This window comes from Pipistrellus hanaki (assembly GCF_964339955.1).
Source record: "Pipistrellus hanaki genome assembly, chromosome: 7".
NCBI classification, from domain to species: domain Eukaryota; kingdom Metazoa; phylum Chordata; class Mammalia; order Chiroptera; family Vespertilionidae; genus Pipistrellus; species Pipistrellus hanaki.
Window position 1 is genome coordinate 68,831,662 of NC_140509.1, and position 24,771 is coordinate 68,856,432.

General features: G+C 36.3%; 1 protein-coding gene across 5 annotated transcripts in view; it reads right to left on the reverse strand.

Moving 5' to 3' along the window:
- Positions 1–2,426: 2,426 nt before the first annotated feature.
- The window catches only part of EYA4 (EYA transcriptional coactivator and phosphatase 4), a 223,985-nt gene continuing 201,640 nt past the window's right edge, over positions 2,427–24,771 (reverse strand). For 2 of the 5 annotated variants that reach the window (XM_084889506.1, XM_084889504.1), the window contains exons 14-19: positions 17,376–17,434; positions 17,108–17,268; positions 14,379–14,493; positions 11,468–11,589; positions 9,124–9,224; positions 2,427–5,784 (exon numbers count right to left, since the gene is read on the reverse strand). In XM_084889506.1, coding sequence (XP_084745632.1) covers positions 5,704–5,784; positions 9,124–9,224; positions 11,468–11,589; positions 14,379–14,493; positions 17,108–17,268; positions 17,376–17,434 — 639 coding nt within the window. In that variant the 3' untranslated portion in view covers positions 2,427–5,703. Of the gene's footprint in view, positions 5,785–9,123; positions 9,225–9,262; positions 9,364–11,467; positions 11,590–14,378; positions 14,494–17,107; positions 17,269–17,375; positions 17,435–24,771 lie in introns of all 5 variants that reach the window. The other 3 variants (XM_084889507.1, XM_084889505.1, XM_084889508.1) reach the window with 2 other exon arrangements.

Genomic DNA, 24,771 nt, shown 5'->3' on the forward strand with positions numbered 1-24,771 from the left:
CAGCTCATCAATGATTCTCATCATTGATGTTACTATCTCTCATTACCTCTCCCTTCCTCTCTGAAATCAATACAACTATCTTTTAAAAAGCTATCTCATTAATTTTATTGAAAATCCTTATAATCTGGCCCTTGTTTACATCACAACCTTATTTCTCGATAGTCCCTCTTTTTATTCGGTGCTCCAAAAACAAAAAGTATTTGCAGTTCCCTGACCACACCATTCCACTTTCTGTTGCTTATCAATTCTCTCATCTATAATATTTTCCACTTGTTAAAGTGCTTCCAATCCACCTTTGTCTGGGAACTCCAGCTTGGGAATCTTCCCTTTTAGGGCTGGTTAGATGACTCTGCAAGCCATCGACATGAGGTTCAGGGTCAGGAATGTAATAAGTTCAGTGTCAGTCCTACCTGCTGTAGTTCTGTGGAGACTGATGTACTAGGTGGCTCCTTCATTTCTTCACTCAATTCCATGTATTTTCACTAAAGGTTCACCAAAGAGCTAGACTGACATTTTCTTAACAGCCTCAGATTAAGCATTAATCTAAGATTTCATTACTATAAAGGACAATAAAAGTGCCCTTTAGCCACAGAGAGAGTGTCCCCACAAGCCCCAATTAAAGCATTTCATGGGGAGGAAAAATAATCATCTGGCTTGTATAGAATTATCTGCTATATCAGAGATTCCCTCTCATATTATGTTTGGCTATCTTTCAAATGGCGTGCTGACACAGTCCTAGAAGTTCCTCTGGATGAGGGAAAGGCCTGGCCTTGAAAGTCAGAAGTTGGAACATTTTCCCCCTTGATGCTCTGAGGGAGCATCTTTGTGGACCACAATACATCCCTGGAATTGACTTTGGCCTGGTCAGAGTTGAGACTGCTTTGAGTAGTGATCTGTGAATGAGAATAAATGTACTTTTATACAATTACATCCTGTAACTGAGTTTAAAAAAATACAAATCATGCATAGATGGGTTAGCTTTGGCTAGTTAAGGAAAATCATACACCTCTCTTCCTTCTTCTTTTTGTTTTGTTTCTAAGACTCAGATTCATGAACCACAGTTGGCAAGCAAATCTGATTTTTGTGATATTTTGTGGTTTTAAGTAATTTAAAGCAACTAAATCCTACTGATGTTGTATATTACTTTTTTTATTTATCTTTATTGTTGAAAGTATTACAGATTTCCCCTCTTTCCCCCATTGACCCCCTCCAACAAACTCCTGCCCCCCATCCCCAGCACTATTATCTGGGTTCATGGATTATGCATATATGCATATAAATTCTTTGGTTAATCTCTTCCCAGCCCCTCTCCCCTTTCCCTCTGAGATTCCTCAGTCAATTCCATGCTTTTTTTTTAATATAAAAAATAAAAGATGGGGGCAGAGGCAGCAATCATTGATTCATTGTAAACTTATTTTTTCCCCATAAGATCATTCTTAGTTCATGTATATTTTTTTCCAAATACATATTTGCTTTCAGTAATACCTGCTCTTCATTTTTGTAAATCATTAGGTCATCAAATACTCCAGCCAACTTATAAAAATTTACATTGGTTTCATCCAAACTTACCTGTGTGTTCTCTCATTTTATTTTTTTAAAATCTAGCTCTACCATTGCAAATCTCTTTAATTCCAGACCATGTCTATATATATGTTCTATGGTTTATGCACTCATAAAACAAATATTTTCTGGATACATACCATATGCCAGACACTTTCCTAGAAGTTGGTTATACAGAAGTGAACGAACAAAACAGATATCCCTGCCTTCACAGAGCATACATCCTAGTAGGTAAGTCATCCAATATAAAAGTTAAGTTAAAATATGTGTCATGTTGGATACTTATAAATCCAAGGATTAAGTATTATTTAACTGTAAAGCAAGGAAATGGTAGAAGTTTTAGGGTACAATTTTAAGAGAAGGACCTATTCAATTCAGAAGCTAACATTTTAAAAGTTGTGAAGGAGGTCGGTCTGAAATTTGCCTTTGGTTTAGGTATGTAACAGGTTTGTGAGTACTACATATAGTATAATAAAGAAGCTGTTGACTTTCTTTCAGAAAAATGCTCCTTATTTATTACTCTTGAAAGCTACTTATAAACTTTGTCCATATTCATCTCAAGGGAACTTGCTTTAAATATTTTAAAAGGTATTACTTTATTACCAATAAACTATGACTACATTATGCATTATACCTGAATGTAGCACCTCTGTGAAAAAAACTATGCAACGCTCATCTTTTCAGTATGACAGCCCACTTTTAGTTACATTTTACTGTGTTATATCCTAGCTTGTCTTAACTGCAAATTATGCAATTAAAGCACACACAAAAAGGGAAAGTAAGAATACATCAAGAAAACAAAATAAAAAATTCACATCATTTAGAATCGAGCTAAACACACACAACAAAAAACTCTACAACATGAAAGGGTGAAGAAAATGAAAACATTTTCAAAGGTATTTATTGAGAAATAGTAAAGATGTACATATTTTTACAAGCTTTTAATATTAATTTACATTTCTTTAAATTATGTAGGCCCCCATAATCAATACTTTACTAATACATAACAGAAACCCTTGCCTTTGACTGTGAGATCTCCATAATGCTACCATAGTAGGGAGTCAAAATGCAACTTTGGCTCATGATGCTTAAGTGTGTTTTTAAAAGAAATTCTAAATGCCATATTCACTGAGAATATAGGCTTGTCAAAAACAAATGAGTTTTAAAATAATTCATACTGGAGCATGCTATTGACACTATTTTGCATCTTAGCTCATCAGAGAATGGAGAAAAAATTTTAGAGAGTTATTATCTACTGTGCACAAACTGTATGATTCTTTTCTTTTCTTTTCTTTTCTTTTGCCTCTGATTTTGATTTACAAACCTTTGAGGGGTATAGTGACTTAATCTTGTATGCGGTAATATTATACCCAGACCATCTATCTTGATAGTTAAGGTATAACACAAGATGGTTACCTTTCCTAGTCATATGCCACATTGGTACATAAAGTTAGCCAAAAATTCATTTTAGTGGCAGAATATTTTTCATACTGGCTTACCATAAGGCACAATATTCTATGGGTAAGTAGAATGTGGATATTGCCAAAAGGTTTTTTGTTGGTTGGTTAATTTTTCTTTCTCTTTTTTTTTCAGATCAGAAAGGATGAGGATCTTTGGTTATTAAAGTGGGAAGGGAAGGGTTCTAGTCTGAGCATGCTCAAAGTCTCATGACAGGTTGTGATGCTGGCTCAGTGGACTGCTCCATGGTGCCAGACAGGCTCTTCTCCTTCAACCCAGCATGTAGGTTTTATGCTGGCAGCCTCTCTAAACACACAATCAGAGAAGATGAGTGTGGAAAATAGCACTGAGTGGTGCAAGCAGCGACCCCTCTCTTTGTCTCGGGAAGGGTGTTTCTCTCTGCACCTGCAGGTTTAGCAGCATAAGAAGCCTTGCTTGTTTAATAGGAGAAAGAATTTAAACTTTAGATGTAATGCCACAATTTTGTCATTGAAAGAAACTGGCTATACCATCAAGATACTTTTGTTTTATTCACAGCAATAAATATTTATGGTTTTAGTGCACAAAATATAATTATTGATAATCAATGCAGTTCTTTAATTTGTTAAACTTATTTTCAAGCTACAGGCTAACAAAAATTAAGAATTATTGTTATTATCGTCATTATTAGAAGCATTCCAACCTTAATTTGTCTGCAACTGTACTTAGGGCAGAGGTGGCCAAAAGCTAAACAACTTAAAGAGTAAGTATAAGTTCTGCGTGATGAAATCACAAGCTTGTATAAAATTGGAGCTCCAATTCTTTCTGCCCAACATAAACATGGCCTTTGCATTCAGTAAAGAAATACAGATTTGTAGCCTGGAAAATAAAATCACATTTCTAAGTGAATGTTGTGATCAGCGTGCAAACCGCTGACCTTATGGGAGCCACTGGAGCCTCCAATGGTGAGCTATCCCAACCAGCATCTGGTTGACCCTAGTTCCACAGTCTGACATTTAAACACAGAACTGCAGGTGCAGACGTCATGAAAACACACCTAGATCTTGAAGTCTTAAATTTCCACAAGGGAAATCATGTCACACAAAATGACAAGAGAACCTGTACTGTGTTCCTAACATGGGCTACACACCAAGAAAAATAAAAATAAAAACACATGCAAACACAACAACGACAGGTTCTCTGTGCAATGAATGCAGTCCATTTTGCAGTAACAGTGCAGGCAGAAGCCAATGTATGTAGGTTTGTAATGGAGAGAAACTTGATTGATGTGCAAAGACAGAGAACCAGGTACTATTTCACTGCTGTAATTTTAGTAATGCTGCCAGGATCCGGCTCACTTGCTAATTTATTTTATGCTGATATTCTAAGTAACATTTTCATTGATTCACTTTTTCCCCTAGAAACCATCAGGGGCATCCACCTTCCACTACTAGAGACGTTTCATTTTTGCAATGGCATTGGGAATAAATACACTTAGCTTTATTTTAAGCCTCGTTTACTCAATGTGAATTTTAAGCCATGTTCGTGGCATATTCTAAGAAAGTTTGTGATACTCGCTTATCATTTTTATGAGAATATTTTCTTCTACACAACTTATACTTATAAAAAAGCCACAATCAAAACAGTGCAAGTCATCATGAATATGGCAAGTCATCATTAATTTTCCCCAATAAAATTATAGAAAGGGTACTCAGGACTTCAACATACACTTCAATTTCTAAGGAAAGATCCCACAGTCTTTCCCACCTTCTGCTTATGGTTGGATGCACAAATAGTTGCCTCATATAATTACTGGAATTATTAAGAACCCAAATAAAACACACGCTTTGTTTTATTAGTATTGTTTTCTTATTGCAACGGATATTCAGTTTCTCGCCGATGCAGTATTAAGCTTTGATAGCTTGAATTTTAAATTTGGTCATGTTAAGAATGATCACAAAAGTTTGATTTTTCAGTATCTACAGAGATTTTTTTTTTTAAACCAAAGTTACATTGTAACACACAAATGCTGTCTTATCTTTAAGGCACAACACATCAGTATGAACATTCTGTTTGCCAAACTTAAAAAAGAGACAATATTAAGTTCCCATCTTCCCCTCCCGCTCCCCTCCCCAACAAGTGAAAGAAACATTGCATCCACTTTCAAAGTCAGCTGCTAATAAAGTCACAGTAAATTATCTTCATCAATAATTTACACAAATTACAGGTCTAGATAGGATTGTCCTTATACAGTCTGAGTGCATTCCAATTCAGATTTTCTGGGCTAGGTAGGCTAAAGTCAGATTCAAACCTCAGGGCTGAGAAGATCTCCAGTTGTGAGGAATGTTGTTGAACACCACCTTGTCAGACGGAGCACGAGTCGGTGCTTTGCCAGGGTAAGAGTTTTTTGCTAAAACTGTTAATTCCAGTTAGGACTCCTTCGGTGTGTACCAGCAACCTCCACAGATTGTTTTGTTTTGTTGTGTTAAACCATTAAAGTGTTGTAAATATAAGACCATAGAGCTTCCTTTCTGTAGCACTAAAGTTCACCAATCTGAATTCTTCATTCTGGAATTTTCATTCCAAATATGATTTCATCCTTTAAGACAATTTGTATGTGTAAAGCCAGAGGCATTGAATCACACATAAAATTCAGTGTACTTGAAATATATATATAAAAAACGGATCTCCAGCTAGAGAACACAGTTACAAATACTCTAATTCCAGTGCTTGATGTAGAGCCAAGAGGTCTGAGTGACTTGATATCCTCCAAAAGGGCATGTTGTGCTGTGTGGTTAAGAGAGGGGGGCGGGAAAAAGAAGGGGAAGGGATGGAGAGAGATCATAACTATGGTCTCAGTGAAGCAGCCATACACACAAGGATGTGTAGTTCACCCAGGTTCAAGGAAGGGAGTCTAGGAGAGGGATGATCATATTCTAAGGCTTGGTAGCATCAATATGACATTGCCAAAATAATAGAGAAATAGATCTGAACTGGATACTGATGGTAGGAAAAGTACATATAGAAGTTTTTTAGGTAGTTTACTATTTATTGTAGAAAGTATCATTATCAACAGCAGCATCTGGGAGAGCAATTTGGGCATCAAAATCCTATGTGGCTGATGGAAAGCAAGTTTTAATCATGACCTCACTCCTAAAGTTGCATCTCTTAGTTAAAAACAAAATTTAAACATGATAAACTTCCTAAGTCCAAGGTCTTTTGTCTTTCTGAGAGGAAAAGAATGAGTCCCTTTCTATGTAAAAAATCATTCGAAGCTGATTTATATAAGGTAGAAAACAATGTGGAGATGATCAACTCTCTTACTTTTCTGGAGTAACTGGTTTAAGTACGTAGGTTTGATCAATTTATTTCACTGTGGGATTGAGAGAAAGCACTCTTGCAATCATTTTCACTGGGGAAGAAACAGGGAAAGGGACAAAAAAGGGTTCTTCTGGGGCAAAAATTCTTAGGCATTACAATGGTTTGTGGCACTACAAAAATATACCAGTATCTGGTATCTGTGATGGCTTAAAATTTCATAATGGGGTGTTCTCAGAGAAATTTGTATAAAATAACTCCATTGTGGATAATGAAAAAAAGGAACACTGTACTAGAACAATTAAGATCAAAGCATTACTTATAATTTTTGAATGATGACATCTTATAAAATATATATTTATATATGAATTTGTATAATGGAAATACAGTTGTATAAAAATGAAGAATATATTTTATTATAAAATTAATCATTAAAATAATAATCACTATTGTTACATAATTCTTTGCTGTCTAAAAGGATAGCCAGTAGTCCCATGTGGTTATTGAGCATGTGAACTGTGGCTTGTCCAGTTCAAAATATATATTGAATAGTAAAAAAGAGAATGTAAACATCTTATTAATAATTTTCATATTTGTAATGAGTTAAGACATAATATTCTATATACATTGGATTAAAATATATTACTAAATTAATTTTGTCTGTTTTTTTTACTTTTTTTAAAAAAAAAACAGCTTCTAGAAAATTTAAAATTACAAATATGGTTTGTATTATATATTTCTATGGGATATGCAACCACATTACTATTCCTAAACTTTGAAATTTCTTTTCCATTTTACAAAAAAAACCTATATTTTTAGGTCAAATTTAACACATAAAGTCACCTAGAATTACATTTTTTCCATTCAGCTCAGATCTATTTGTAATAATAAAACAGTACTTAATATTTCTGCACATGCGATTACAGCTACATTCAAAGAAAAGCATGCATTATGGTCACTAGAGAAACCAACCACCTGTGTTTCAAAATAGAATTATAAGCCTTCACCATCACCAAAACTGTACCTACATAAACAACCATTTGGAAATAGCATTCTGACCAAGATTCTCATCCTTCTGGAGTCATCCTTTATCTCTTGAAGTTTTAGGTATAAAGCAGAAGTCACAACAAACTGGTACCCCAAATCTACTTTTCATGCTATAAACAAGTAGGGTGCAAGTTTTCATTTTCAAAGGCATAGACTGTTTCTGGTTTGGAAAAGTGAAAATTTTATTGCCCTGACCTAAATATATGTGAATGTCACATAGATTAAAGACATGGAAAATGTTCACTTGTAGTGGCTTGCACTGACTGCTAATTGTTGTGTGTTATTATGGTATCCACATGAAGATTAAAACAACATGGACTCAGGACACAGAGACAGACTCCAGAAGAAATTTCTACTTGTTTGTGACTGGAAGGATTTCAAACAGTAGTCCGCAATGAAAGCTGCATTTCTGGAGGCAGCATCCCTGACGCATCATACAGAATGTCCATAGGCCAGTTGCTCTCCAGGGTCACCGATGGCTAATTAAGACACAGGCCCTCTGTGGGAGGCTGAGCCTGCACAGGCTCTCTGAGTGCAAATGGCTGCCAACACGTCAGCACACCTTCTAAAGTGGGAACTCTTAATCTTTCTCCATTTTGCTTGATTTGAATTGACTACACACACAAATCATCTCCTTTCTCTTTTTTATGAAAGCTCTAAACTTTTCTAGGAAATTGTTTATGTTGATTTGGGGGGAATCAGGCGAACACCTCAGCACATGTGAGTGTTTAGTGAAGGCTTTATTGATGATGATTTGAAATCTCCTCAGGATAAAGAGAACAGCATTCTTTCTACTGAAACAATATTAGCTGATGTGTCATTGTTTCCAAATATTAATTCATCATTTTGCTTTGTTTATAAATCGTACCACTATTGTCTTGGCTGGATGATAGTTTTGTTATCATTCAGAGAAGGAAGCAGTATGTCTCTGTTGTGTTGACCAACAGCCTGGTATCTGGGCCAATCCTGGTATCATTCCTCTTTTGATCTTGGACCAACCATTTAATGGTTTTTTATCTGCCTTGATATCTTCCTCAGAAATATGGGCCAGATGAAAAGGCTTATTTAAATACCTAGGACCTAGGGGAACTTCTGAATATGTTCCAAGCCAGCTGCTTGGCTCCAATCACGTTGCGGTGGCTCACCAAAATAGACAACACACTTCTAGAAGATGTGAGGCATGTTGCCTCTAAGTCTCTACAACAAGTTGTTGGCACAAAAGGATCTGAATAGTACATCCCATTCCAGTAGCGCCTATTAAATTTTCTCACAACAGTTTCTCCTTCGACTATTAAATCTACCCTCAGCATCTGTCACCAGGGAGCATACTTGCTACCAGGCACACACAGGGAACATATGGCATAGAGGAGGATGGGGAAAAGGGTAAGAACTGAATCCCATGATTTTCTATGAAGCTCATTAAACATCTTTATATTGTGAAATTCCATGTGCTTAAAATTGGTTATTTCCCCCCCATCTTTCTTATATAGACCATTATATCAGTCTCTCTCTATCTCTCTCTCTCTCAAATAAATATAACTAAATTTTCCTGCATTTCCTGTCAAATTTCAGGCAAAAAAAAAAAAATGCTAAACTCCAAATGGTTTATTTGAATGTAAGTATTGACCTTCTCATGCTCTTACTGCTTTGCATCTATAAATGGAAATCACTTATCAAGCTGCCATTGGGCCAAACTACAGGAATGCAAACGAAAAAGCTTGCATTAGAAGTATCACACCAACATTGTTTGAGACAGGTTACCTTTTTTGCTGCCTGTTCTTCTTCTACACCATCCCCAATTACAACATATACTACTTTTCTGCCAAACCTTTGCATTATTCGTTCAAAGCAACTTTCTTTTCCTGGAAGATAAATGAGATAAAGTTCAGAGTGAAGTTACCTGGTTAGCGGCATGCTCCTCATCTCGGCCATCTCCAATCACAACATAAGTTATGTTAGTGCCAAATCTGGACACTATACGCTCAAAACAGCTTTCCTTGCCTGAAAAACAATGCACTGCTTATTCTTCCAGCCATTGCATTCATTAACCTAAAGATTCATATAAAGTGGCAAGTTAATTTCTCTTGAACATCAATCACTTAAAACTAGCTAACTAGCTTGCAGCCTCTGGGTTAATAAAATCATCAAATATATTTGAACAATTTAAGTCTTTGCTTGGGGACAGATTATCAAACAAATGTGTTTCATGCTTCAGAAAAAGCTATAGGGTCAAGCATTTGACCCAGAGAACATGTTAGTATTGTTCACTCCACCAAAAGGATATAGAACAACCTTGCAAGCAACTGTAGGTTTTAACATCTATCTTTTCATTCGCTGTATCACTTTTGCCAGTTACTTTTAAATAGTATAGACAGGTAAGCTGAAAACATTATTGTGAACTATTGAAGGTTCACCTATAAGGAAAGAGGGAATACTACGATGTGGATTTACCTTAACAGATAACTTTTTATTCAAGTGGCTGGAAGCTAGTCTGCCCAGAGGAAGTGTACTAAGAGTGCTGTTTGGGCCACAGCTCTAGTGACTCCAAATCCCCTGACTGCACTATGGGAATACCACACAGGACCTCTACTTGTTCTTTTGTTTTAAAACTTTAGCATTAGTCTCTGATTTTCACTCCCGGAATGCTCATGTAGTCATGGTTATTTCTGTACTCTTTCTTAACCTGGTAGTTCCGAAAAAAAAAAAAAATACTAACTTAAAGGAAAATATAAAAATGATTTTTTTAGATTAAAAATTAGAAATAGTTTGGCCAATAAATAAATATTATCCTTACTAGAAGAAATGCTTATCCTGGTATAAAATTATTTGATTTTTCATACAGCAAAATTCTATATATTAATCCTGCTAGCACAAATACATACATTTATGCAAAAATGAATGGGGCTGAGATCAGGGCTCTGAACTGCAGTGCTGAAGACAATGTAAAATTTACTTTTTCAAAGACTGGCTCTCGTTCTCTGCACTCCTGAAACAGCTGCAAGGAGGGCTCCTTTTGCCTGTGTCAATATCAAAACTCTGCAAGGCCCGGGCGGTTATTTTTGGGAAGGGATTTTAGGATTTTGAACTTCTCTTGTCGAGGTGCCAGAGCCTAAGTTTGTTGACCTTCAGGGCACATTACCCAACCCATCTATTTCCCCAGGCGTTTCCTTGACAGGCAGAGAATACATGCACTGTTTTCTTTAACTCTTTCAGGATGGCAGAAGTTGATAAGTTTTGTTTTTCAAACGTCTTAGTCTGCGAAGGGCACTTCGAGTAAAAGAGGACTCCACAAATTGATATTAACCAAAGAAGCAAGGTTGTTATCCTTTGATTGCTACTCAACATTTTTGGAAATGTGGGTTTCTAGCCATTCAGGTGTTATGAATGTTTCAGCTTAACAATAACCCACAACCTTCGGACCAACTAGGTGTTATGAATGTTTCAATTATGTTTTCTAATTCATGAAATTATTAATTTTTTTCTGGAATTAAGGACTAGTTCAAGCCATCTGACACTCTCATGTCAAAATAGTATTTTTATATTAAATTTAGATTACATATGCAAGGATAAAATACTATGTGCCATGTTAAATAAAATATTAAATGCCATGGATAGAGATACAGTGTATTATTCGGAAAACATGTGCCAGGATGAAATATATCTATAACAATAAAAGCGTAATATGCTAATTAGATCAGATATCCTTCCAGACGACCTTCCGAACAAAGCCAGGGCTGCAAGGGAAGCCTGGGTCCCACATGCTGCAGGGAAGCCGAGGTCCTGGATGCCAGAGGGAAGCTGGTGCCAGCAGCCAGGGGAAGGAAGGCCTCCTCTTGCACAGATGTCATGCATAAGGTCTCTAGTATATATATAATAAAATGAGTCAGAACTACCCAGTTGCTGGGTTCAGACAACGGGTTTTATGAAATTTGCATTTGCAAGAGGCGTTGAAGAGGACTTTGTTATTTGAGTGCTATCCAAATGTGCTTGATGTTCTAACAGCAAAATTGATGACCCAGAGAATCATGCAGAGACTCGCTTTAAGAAAATCCCCTAAACACAGAAGTGAACACATTTCATACAGATTTAGAGGTAATTTTCTTACCTATTTTAGTTGCACTGTAAATATTCTCAATGGGGAAAGCACCTCCTAAACTATAGAGTAGAACCTTCGCAAGTGCTGGGATCAGTTGCGTTGTCGTTACCAAGACATTTACACAGTTACTCCTAAGACAGGGAGGAAATACACATATTTGTTTTCTAATAATAAATAGTCTCTTTGAGTATAGATTTTAAACTATCACTGTTCTCAATTCCATAGTATAAAGCACCTGATATTCTAATCATTTATTCAACAGTTATCTATGAAGTGCCTATTATATGGCAGGCACCATGGCAAATGCTAGAAATCTATCCCCAAAATGGGGAAATAGAAGAAAGTGGGCAAAAAGTTGTGGATGTATGGGTGTTATTCTCCCCTTCTGGATCACAAGATAGATACAGAGACAAGTGAATAAGACACCAGCAATTTTAAATGTGTGCTGTAATAGCTGTCTTGTCAGGTCCCTGTGGAACCTCAGAGAACACCTATCCCAGCCTTTAGCCCAACCTTCCCTAAGGTTGGGCTAAAGGCTGGGATAGGTGTTCTTGGTTATGAGAGGGAGGATGGCCTAACTCTAAGTTTTAAATGTATCCAGAACAGGTGTTGGTTAGGGTGATAAGACTCTGAGTTCCCATGTGCTCAGACCCTGGGAAAGTAGAGGACATAGGCAGAAAGAGGGTAATAGGATGGGTGACAGGAGTTTTGGGATTTTGTACAAGAAATAGCATAGATGATGGATCCTGAAGAAGGAAGCCTGGAGAGGATCCTTATTTAGTACAGAAGGGGCTGAATCCCTGAAGCTCCTCTTCAGCGACAATAAAGGGCAATTGCATTAATGGCTGAAGTTTTAGTCCTCTTCAAAGGTCCTCCCTTTGAGAGTGAGAGTCTCTCATTCTGCAATTTATAAGCATTTCTTTCCTGGTAGTACTGGGTGGGGAGAAAAAGGAAACGCCAAGGGAGTGGAGATTGCTGTGAGGCAGAGACCCAGGAAGAAGAGACGGTGGTCCTCCTTCTATGGGAAATTGAGCTATCCTACTTGGAGGGGCTCACAGCCACATCTGTGAAACCGGGAATCAGAGGGCACATAGCTATGGACCTTTCTCTGTTAGATTGTTTGTTTCATGAGTTTTTAATGCATATTAGTGAGGGCTGTAAAACATTTTCTATATTAATTTTCAGAAACCTGGCCTCAATAATAATCTCTATATAATTGTATTATATATAACACATGTAGAATCTATATAATAATGTCATAACCTTTGGTTTGTAACTATCTATGAGACCTCTTTTTAGAAATAATGAAAGCTGTTGAACTCTTCCCCAGAGACATACACATGCCACTATGTTTTATATAGAATTTCAGGGTCTCAGGAATCCTCACCCCCAGCTTTCTTGACCTTTGGTCTCTGTGTCACCAGTTACAGAGATCTCAAGGCAGCAAGTCAAATCATAAAAGCAACCTCCAATTGTTAGACAGTTCTTCCTCTCATGGAGCAAGAACCCTCTTTCTTAGGATTCCTACTAAGCAGTCCTAATTCTTTTCTTCACAGACGAGAAATGTAATTTGTTTTCAGCCTAACATCTCAAGTAGTTGAATTGGTATTATTGTTCCACACATGACTCTTCTTCAGACTAAACCCTGTAGTTCCTCCTTCCAACTGTTCCTTTTATGTGGTTTCCACAGCCTAAACCCTCTGGCCATTGGAAACAAGAAACTTCAGATATGTCACAGCCTGTTGGAATGTAGTTCCCAGAATGGAACAGAGTACCCTGTCCTGGCTCCCCCAGCCTGACCCAGGGGGCCACTCCCCTTCCCCTCCCCACTTAGCCTTTCTGTGATCAGTGCAGTTGCTGGTCATGGCCCATGCCTAGAAACTGGGCACAGGATCTGACACACTCCTTCACTTCCATGTTCCGAATATTGGACTCTCTTTCTACCCTGCCAAGTTTTTCCTGTATGCTGGCTCAAACAGCCCAAATATCCTCTTCCTCCCTGAATTGTTAAGTTATCCACACTTTGCTAAGCATGCGTTTATTTACTCACTCAAATGAAACTAAGACATATGATAATTCAAAGACTGACCTCTCACCTTTCTAGCTATGACTTCCAGATTTACATTATTTTATTCATTAGCATTTATGGCACATGCTATTAAACTAGATATGTCTATTCAATACTATTATTGACATTAACAAGTCAGTACTTCACTGCTTAGTTCAAACAGCACTAAGGTTACAATTTTTTCAAGAGTTTTCCTTTTTTTAAAAAAAACAAAACACACACATATTTTTATTGATTTCAGAGAAGAAGGGAGAGGGAGCGAGAGAGAGAAACATCAATAATGAGAGAGAATCATTGATTGACTTCTTCCTGCACACCCCACACTGGGAATTGAGCCTGCAACCTGGGCATATGCCTTGACTGGGAATCGAATCGTGACTTCCTGGTTCATAGGTTGACACTCAACTATTGGGCTATGCTAGCTAGGCTTTTCTCTTTATTTTTTTTTAAATGTATTTAAGTCATGCATGTTGTCTACAATAACACAGAGACTTAAAACATCCACTCTTCGTATAGAGAGTGCTGTTTTATTTTTGCCATCATTTCCTATACTTTGTCACCAACAGTGATACCATTTTTAAAAATTAGAAATCCCATGATCTTATGCGGGGATAAGTCGTTATGAGGAGAGAAGGGTAAAGAGATGGGATCTCCTGGTTATTCTTAGAGGCAGCAACTCTCATCCTTTACCCCAAAACACATAAATAATGAACATCATTGGACACAGTGAATTGTTAGGTCCCTTCAAATACTAAAATAGTCTAGAAAGTAAAACATATTTATGTATGTTGTGCCAATAAGACTATACCTTTAATACAACATATATATTTAAACTGCAACAATACCACTTACCTAGTACTAATAATTGATAAAGACTTAAGTGCATTTGTTAGCCAGGAGTCTGTCAAACCTTCAATCTCGGCCCTTAGCTGCAGCCATGCGTCTCTCTTGGCAGGGCCAAGCAGTCCTGCAACACCAAAAGCAAGGCAGGGTCAAGAGATGAATGTTATCTAGGAATACCTAGTTTGGTCTCCCTTCCGTCTAGGTTAGATAATTTTTATTCCAGCCTATATTAGAAATTGAGAGAGAGAGACTGATTTATAGTAGCATTATTCTTCATTTCAGAATTGATTATCCATTCATTCATTCCGTAAGTACTTATTGAACAACTTCTAGGTATCAGGTTCTGGGCTGAAAACTGGGATGTCACAGTGAAACAGTGGGCAATGGGTCCCAGTTTCTTCCCTCCCTGAACCTAGAATCTGGCACAGTGGATGCTAATCACCTGAGGAGCTTTGACCACTCCCCTGCCTGGGTCCCACTCCAAGGCTCTGATGCAAGAGGTTTGGAGGAGAGGTCAGGGTCTACCAGCCTCATGTAAGGGTTACCATACCTCAAATGCTTTGGCTGTCTGAAAATGTGTAGCTTCTTAATAACCATAGTCATTACCACTCTGAAACAGTAACAATGGCATTACCACATGTAGCTAATAGAATGTTCCTAATATTTGTACTAAAGCTGTCAGAAATATTTTGTTTTATTACAAGTTAAAAATTGTGTTGAAAATCCTGAATCTATGACACAGTTATAGACAATGGTTGAAACTATGTTGATGTTATGATAAGAAAAAAAGCATGCTAATTTTTTTTTTTTTTTTTTTTTTGCTTAAGTCCTTCCTTTTATGGCAAAACAAGATCACGTAAATCTATTATAAAGACAAATTTCTTATTTTAATTGTATTTCAGAATACTGGGAACTCATATATAGTTCTTATCCCAATAGAGAGATGCTACCATTTCACAGCAATGGGGGGATAAGACACATATGTAATACCTTAATCAATAAATAAAGAAAAAAATTAATATGTTGTGTCATGGCCTTATGATGGAACAATATGCAGCCACTAACTATGATATTTATAAGAAGTTGTGATGGTGGCAAAGTGTTTACAACCATGAAAAATAAAGGCAAGATTTCAAATTTTCAAGAAAAAATAAAGAAATGGACTTTAATGCCATTTCTTAAACTTTTTAAGATATATGATTATTTATTAGTAATCTTGTTAATTCTGAAATAATTTCAATAATACTCTTTAAGAAAGAAATAGTAACATACATGAGTGATAAAAATTCAGATTTTCCAAAAGGATATTTATTTTAAAGTTAAACATATCACACACAATTGATTTTAAATAGAATACCTATTTACTTGATTTTAGAAAATGTCTTATATAGAGCATTAGAATGAATTAGGAAACCTGAGTTGCCTTCCTTAAATCCCGGGCAAGTCAGAAGCCTGCAAGGGCCCATTGCTCATTTGGAAATGAAGGTCATCCATATGGAAGCCTCCTTTTGGTTCTAACATTATTGTTTAGATTCTGTATTTTTTCTTCTTTTATAGTTACTGAGTATCTGTTATGTATCTTAAGGCTAGCAAGTCATTGGGGACATAAGTGAATGGACATGCACTTCTACCTTTATGATGAGTATAGGTGTGTTTAATATGGATAAACATTTTATTTACTATATTGTATTCAATGGCATGTATGTGGATATGCATATACATATATACAAGTATATTTGGTTGTATCATCCCATTTTAATTCTCATTTATTCATCATTCTTTTTTTTTCATTTTAAAAAAAGATAAACAAAGCCCTGAGAGAAACCTTTTATGTGACCTCATGGCTAATCTTAGGATCTTGACCTGAAATTGATCCTAATAGTAGAGATCATCAAGGTTTACGATATCAAGAAGCACAATCTTAGTTTTAAAGTCACAGGTTTTAAAATATATTTTAAAAATTGATCTCAGAGAGGAAGAGAGATAGAAACATCAATGATGGGAGATAAAAATCATTGATTGGCTGCTTCTTGCACGCCCACTACTGGGAACCGAGTCCACAACCCGGACATGTTCCCTGACAGGGAATTGAACCGTGAACTTCTAGTTCATAGGTCAATGCTCAACCAGGGACCCACACCAGCCAGGCTGATGTCACAGGTCTTGATATCATCTGTAATATGTGGATGAATATGAAATGATTTAGATATTACCTTCAAAGTATTTGAACTTTTAAAAACTATGGTAATCATAGTTCACACTATACATGGAAAAGACATAGTCAGATAACATACAATTTTAAAAGGATAAAATAGACTTCTTAAAGTTTTCAAAACTTGGTTATATTTATTTCTGGTAAAATTCCAGCAAGGTAATGCTTGCTAACAACTCCATTTCCATGACTGGTGCTCTCAACTTTAAACAGATCTTCTGGTTTTTACTGGTAGCTTCCTAGCTGAAGAAGGTAAACTGAATGTCCTGCTGTCAATCTTGACTAAGCACCTGAGAATAATTAATTCCCAATGCCCTTGACAGAGCTGCACATTTTATTTTGCTGTCACATCTCCAACCCCCCCTACCCACTCTAAGAAACTTAATATTTTGGCTCCATGTAGGTCAGAATGAGCTCTTGATAACTTATTTCACAGTAGGCCAATCTCTAATATGGAACATAGAATTGCAATTCAAATTCTACCTCTATATAGAGTGCCTTTATAGAATTAAAAAGCCACACATACCTCCGACATTGTTCTTGTAGGTGTTGTATAATTCTTTTACTCTTCTGTAACGAAAAGCCAACTTCCTCATCCAGTCAACCCCTCCTCTTACACCTGTTGGCAAACAAAGGTTTGCACTACTTGCAGCTGCATGGAAGCCATCAGTTGCAAAACTGTAGGTACTGCAACACCCAAAATATATTAAAAAGAGATAAAAGAAATAATTACATGTGCAAAACTCCATAGCTGAATTTCTGTAGGAAATAGCATGCTAAAAGGCATGGCTTACCTTAGGTCCTGCCCATTATCATCAGAGGAGACATCATCTATATGAACTTGATCACACTCCTGTTAAAAACATTGGAAAAGTTATTTGTTTTTCCAATGATGCTTTTCACCAAATGTTTTTTCCATCTTCCCATTTTGATCAGGCCATGGCCAGAAGATGGCAGCATTTGCCCATTCTCTCCTGCTGAGAAATGGCACCATTTCTACTCTCTAAAATCTAAATCCATAAGAATGCCTTAAAAAGGGATCTGAGAACATATGACATGTGAGCAATTTGAAAAATAATATTAGTGTTAATATTATTGATAAGAAACTGTCTTTTGAGTCTTCATAATAATCACTGGTGTTTCCTTTCAGCCATTTCTTCCATTTCAGTACTTAAGTACTGAAGACAAGCTAAACCTGAAGATAAACAGAATTGTTTGGTCTGAGCATCTCGGGTGGTTACTATTATTTATTATTTGTTGAGCGGATGGGGGGCTCGGTGATGAAGGTGCTCTGTGAGATTTCTATGACTTTCTCCGTTGTGCTGGGCCAGGAATGCCATGAAAGAATTCACGCTGGTGTTATTGTAAAAGGCCTGGTCTTTTAACACAGGAAAAAAGTGAATAAGCATGGAAGGTGACATTTTCTTTTGCTCAAGTTTTAAAATCTTTAAATAACAACAACAAAAAAATACTTAAAAAGTAAAAGGGAAATAATGAAGAATTACCACATCCAATGTGCTATACACTCAGAGGAAAATAAAGTGTAGGTACATACACCCAACTATTGGCCTGATTTAAATTGCAGTGTGCTCAGAACAAATGATAACTTTTCTGGATAAGAATTCAGTTCTTCTTTACTATTCTTTACTACTCTATCTTAAAATAATCTGCAAAGTTCCAGTGAAATAGTATCGGACCAAAGGATGACATTTGGCTAGGATACTAATCTCAGAATAAATATGCTTTAGCCTCTTCAGCTTCTTTTCCCCTGAAATTACTTGTCATACTCACAGATTCTGTCTGTATACATAATGCTTACCATCCAAAACTATTAAAAATTATAATCTTTGAAAATAGGATGCCATAGTAAAAAGAAAAAGCTTCCCAGCTATTATTTTTATTTCTTTTTAAAATATATATATATTTTATTGATTTTTTACAGAGAGGAGGAGAGAGGGATAGAGGCTAGAAACATCGATGAGAGAGAAACACTGACCAGCTGCCTCTTGCACACCCCCTACCGGGGATGTGCCCACAACCAATGTACATGCCCTTGACCGGAATCGAACCTGGGACCTTTCAGTCCGCAGACCGATGCTCTACCACTGAGCCAAACCGGTTTCGGCTGTTTTTATTTCTTATAGGACCTGAAAATACTTGATAGTGAAATTTTGCTATTTCATCTCTAGCTTTCCACATTGACTTTAAAAAATATATAAAACCTTAATGACTAGCCCAATCAATACAATTTTAGTTACACAAGTTGAAAATACATGTGAATTAATTTTAAAGGTTCATAAGATTTACATAAATTATGGGTTTAGTAAATTTTGAATAAATCTTTACCAATAGTCACAGATAAGAGAAGGCTCAGTAAAGCTAATCTTAATGGAAACTCCCAGAGGTAATGTTTGGGTCACTTAGATATACCCCCACTAAAGGCACATCTGTTACAGAGTAATCACTCGATGATTTCTTGTTGAATAAATGGCAGAAGTCTAGATATATTATCATTACTGACAGAAGTACCAGTTATTTAATTTTTAAAAATATATAACTTTATGATTTCAGAGAAGGGAGAGATTAGAAACATCAATGATGAAAGAGAATCATTGATCCACTGCCTCCTACACATCTCCAACTGGTGTGCGAGCCTGCCACCTGGGCATGTGCCCTGACCTGGAATTAAACCCCAACCTCCTGGTTCATAGGTCATCACTCAACCATTTAGCCACCCTGGCTGGGCAATTATTTAAATTTTTTGAACATAAAGTTATGGTGATATGAAATAATATTCAAGATGGTAAGAACTGTAAGAAGATAGTTATACCAAGAGTAGAGGGGATGCCAAAACCGGTGTGGTTCAGAGCATCGGCCAGTGGACTGAAGGGTCCTGGGTTCAATTCTGGTCATGGGCATGTACCTTGGTTGTGGGCACATCTCCAGTAGGGGGTGTGCAAGAGGCAGCTGATCGATGATTCTCTCTCGTCAATGTTTCTAACTCTCTATCCCTCTCTCTTCCTTTCTGTAAAAAAAATCAATAAAATATATTTAAAAAAAAAAAGAGTAGAGGGGAACCACTGCACCTAGGAATTAAGATACCTAGGAATAAACTTAACTAAGGAGGTAAAAGACCTGTACTCAGAAAACTACAGGACATTAAAAAAAGAGAGATAGAGGAAGATATAAACAAATGGAAGAATATACCATGTTCATGGATTGATAGAATCAACATTATTAAAATGTCCATACTACCCAAAGTATCTACAGATTTAATGCAATCCCCATTAAAATACTTCAAAGATCTAGAACAAACGCTCCAAAAATTCATCTGGAATAAAAAAAGAGACTGAATAGCCACAGCAATCCTGAGAAAAAAGAACAAAGTTGGAGGATCACAATACCAGATATCAAGCTATATTACCAAGCCACTGTTCTCAAAACTGCCTGGTACTGGCACAAGAACAGACCAATGGAACAGAACAGAGAACCCAGAAATCGACCCAAGCCATATGCTCAAATAATATTTGACAAAGGAGGCAAGGGCATACAATAGAGTCATGACAGTCTTTTCAATAAATGGTGTTGGAAAATTTGGTACATGCAAAAATTAGAACTAGATCACCACTTAAACTATACACAAAAACAAATTCAAAATGGCTAAAGGACTTAAATGTAAAACAGGAAAACCATAAAAATCCTACAAGAATCCATAGGCAGCAAAATAGCAGACATATGTTGTAGCAATATCTCTACAGACATAGCTCCTAGAGCAATGAAGACTAAGGATAAAATAAACAAATGGGACTACATCAAAATAAAAAGCTTCTGCACAGCAAAAGAAACAATCAACAAAACAACAAGAAAGCCCACTGCATGGGAGAACATATTTGTCAATGATATTTCAGATAAAGGTTTAATCTCCAAAGTTAACAGAGAACTCATACAACTTAACAAAAGGAAGATAAATGATAAATGATCCAATCAAAAAATGAGCAAAGGACCTAAATAGATACTTTGCGAAGGAGGACACAGAAAGCCAAGAGACATATGAAAAAATGCTCAAAGTCACTAATCATCCCAGAGATGCAAATCAAAACAACAATAAGATACCATCTCACATCTGTCAGAATGACTATCATCAACAAATCAACAAATGACAAGTGCTGAAGGGGATGCGGAGAAAAAGGAATCCTCTTGCACTGCTGGTGGGAATGCAGACTGGTGCAACCACTGTGGAAAAACAGTATGGAGTTTCCTCAAAAAGTTAAAAATGGAACTCGCATTTGTCCCAGAAATCCCACTTCTAGAACTATATCCCAAGAAACCAAAAACACCAATCAGAAAGAATATATGCACCCCTATGTTCATAGCTGCACAATTTACAATAGCTAAGACTCGGAAACAACTTAAGTGCCCATCAGCATATCAGTGGATCAGAAAACTGTGGCACATCTACATAATGGAATAAAAAGAACAAACTTTTACCATTTGCAACAGCATGGGTGGAACTGGAAAACATTATGTTAAGCGAAATAAGCCACTCTGAGAAAGATAAAATATCACATGATCTCACTCACATGTGGGATATAACGATCAATATAATTTGATGAACAAGAATAGATCCAGAGACAAATGGTAGGGGGTGGGATAGAGAGCAACCAAAGGACTTGTATGCATGCATATTAGCATAACCAATGGACACAGACACTGAGGCGGTGGGGGCTAGCCTGGGGTGGGGATGGCTTGGGGGGAGGTCAAGCAGGGAAAAAGGGGACATATGTAAAGCTTTAGACAATAAATAAAAAATAATAAAAATAAATAAAAAAGAGTGGAGGGGAGGGTGAAAGAATGAGCTAAGAACTGAGGCCATGAGAGGCATGGCAGGACAGGCACTTAGAATGGTTCTTCCTCATTTTGAATGAGTATTCTTTGCAAGGAGTACAGCCCAAATTTTAACCAAAAGGGGTATTTTGCTTCCAGAAAAAACCTCAGGGAAAAGTACTGCGAGCAACAGTAGTAGCTCTTTGAATTCTAAAAGAAAGAGTGGAAAGATTTAACAAATTAGCATGAAAGTTGGAAATAAGTTTCTTCCCCCAGAATACGGAGGCAGCAAAGTAATTCTAGTTGACAAGGATCACTTCTTATTTAAAGATGGTGACATTCTCGGTAAGTATGAAGACTGAATTAAAACACCATTGAAACGGCATCGCGTGAAATTGCTCATTTCCACCTATGTTCTAAACTCTTTCATCAGGTAAGTAATTTCCATGTTTCTCTTTTACAATAAACTAATAATATCCAAAAGAAGTTTGAATGACATTTTTTTAATTACCCTGCCAATTAGATGTTATTTCTATATTTAATATCCTCTTATCCTAATTTTTAGAGAAATTCCTCTGACATTTAAAGTATTAACTCACATGATTAATTTGTACATTTTGTCCTAAATCTCATTTTTTTTTTTAACTCCTGAGGACATCAGTATATCAAACTTATTGGACCATGAGTTCCATATTTGAAGTTATGTTTGAGATTTTTCCAAATGGAACTTCTCTTTAAATTTATGCCTAGTTAGCTATGCTTGTTGACTTTGGACTCTTGCCTGAGAATTACACTGCAGTGAAAGCAACCTGAATTTCAATCAAGTACATTTTTAGAAAAATCAAAATAATTGTTCTTCAATTAGTTTTCACTCAGGAGAACTTTGCAGGAATCATCTTGGCCAAAACATGAGATACTAAAAACAACGTAATGCTTTGGTTTTAACAAATTTTGGTATAAGAACTCAAACATTTGGGGTAATTCTGGAACTAATCTTAAATTCTTTAATTTTGTTTTTTAAGATGACCGCAAAGTTGTCGCTGATCTTTATCAGTTGTAATCCACAGCAGTCTCCTCTCACTTTTGTGAGCCAGAACTCCCTGGTGCCTTTTTTTCTGGAAGTTATTCTAACTGAAATAACACCGTGTTTAAACAGTACATTCTCTTCTTCGGGGGAGTAGTGTGAACATTTGCCTTCTCTGCAGTTGGGCAGGATGTCCTGAAGTATCTATTAGGGGGATTTAAATGTGTGTCTTCTAAAGAATTATGTGAAAGCAGCTGCTACTTACTACATGTGGTACAGTATCCACTGAAGGATTTCAGTCTCAAATTAGATTTTTAGGTTAAGAAAAGAAACCTTGAGATATTAAATACACAAGGGTGGAGGGAGGGACTGTAACAGGCTAATGATAGAGTTACTCTCCTGAGGAATTATCCTATTTGTCAGAAACAAAAATAGCTTAATATCAGTGATGAAGCCCCTAACAATCTTTGCTTAGAAGAGGCTTACAGAAATAAAAAATTGGGTGAAAGTAAAGTTGACTTTCAAAATCAGATGCGGAAGAATAGTGGAAATGTATGTAATTCCACTGAACGATCTTGAAACCCATTGTTTAGATTTTGTTAGGTTTAGTACTTATCTTACTTAAGTCAGGAAAAGTTTTTGAGTTCCCTTGGGCACTTTGTCTGAATGTGCATGTGTACATGGGGCATGTGTGTGTGTGGTGTGTGTGCGTGCACAAGCGCGCATGTATGAATATTCAATCAATTCATATGGAAGAGAACCAAACACTTTTTTAAAAATTAAGTACAGAATTGTTGGATACTAAGTTTTAGTGTTTGAGTCAAATACAATTTTTATCATATTCTTAACGCAATTAATAAGCTGTAATCAAAGAAAGTCAATACCAATGTTTTCTCAGTTAATTTTTCTACCAGAGATCTTGTAGGCATTTAAAAGTATTTTATATAGTATCTATTCCAGAATAAAAATGCTTAAAGCATCATAGCTGAGCACATGCTTACGACACGCAAATATTCATGTAAAAAGTATTTGAAAATTCATTATATGCTACTTTCACTTTCTTTTGTGTTTTGTTAAAAGTGGATGGCAAATTTATTCCATCTGTCTTCTAATGTGCTAGTAAAATAGCTAATGGGTCATTTAGTCCATTTATTTCTAGTAAAAATAATTAATAAAATAAAATAAAAACTATGAAATTTGGATAAAACCACATAAACTTCCTTTTTTTTTGTTTTTTTACAGGTTTGGAAGGACTAATAATCTTAGAATTCTCTTTATAATGAGGCCAATTTATTTCAACCAACAGAAAAACCAACCTAAGAAGTTATGAGTCTATATAAAAATTCAAGTTCCAAATAGGTTAAAATGTGTTTCCTATTATCATGTATATATAAAATCATTCTGTATACTAGACAGGGATCAGTAGTAAGATTACTTTAAATCAGGTTTTAGAGAGGTGATTATTATTTCTTATAATAAAACTGAAACACATGCCTAGAAATACTAATCATTCCTATTGTCCATTAATAATAATAAAAAAAGAAATTGCTTTAAACAGACAATAATTTTATTATCCAGTAAAAACAGTGACTCGCTGAAGAGAATACAACAAAATGCTATTACACAGGTTTCCAGTTCATATGTTTATGGGGTATTCTGAACAACACAATTTTTGCTCTTATGAGTCTCAACTATGAGTAAAACTGGATTTTAAGACCTTGCAATTAAAAAAAAAATCTCATTGAAGACACTGATTATCTTGGCTTTTCTTTCTCACACACTTCTTCCCCCCCCCTTTATTGATGAAAGTATTACATACGTGTCCTTATTCCCCCCACAAACCCCCACCCCTCCTCCATTCATGTCCTCACCGCCCTGGTGTCTGTGTCCATTGGTTATGCTTATATGCATGCATACAAGTCCTTTGGTTGATCTCTCCCCCTACTACCTTCCCTCTGAGGTTTGAGCATCTGATCAGTGCTTCTCTGTCTCTGGATCTGTTTTTGTTCATCAGTTTATGTTGTTCATTATAATCCACAAATGAGTGAGATCATGTGATATTTATCTTTCTCTGACTAGCTTATTTTGCTGAGCATAATGCTCTCCAGTGCCATCTAAGCTGTTGCAAATAGTAGGAGTTCCTTCCTTTTTACAGCAGCATAGTTCATCAGGGTATGGGGGCAGAAGTATATGCTCTGGAGCCAGACTCCAGAGTTTCAAATCACAGTTCTGCCACTTGGCTAGCAGTTACCCTAGACATAATTTTTTATGCTTGCAACCCTACAATTTCACCTCTACAAAAATAATGTGGTAAACATATTAATTTCTAGAGGTTGTTAATT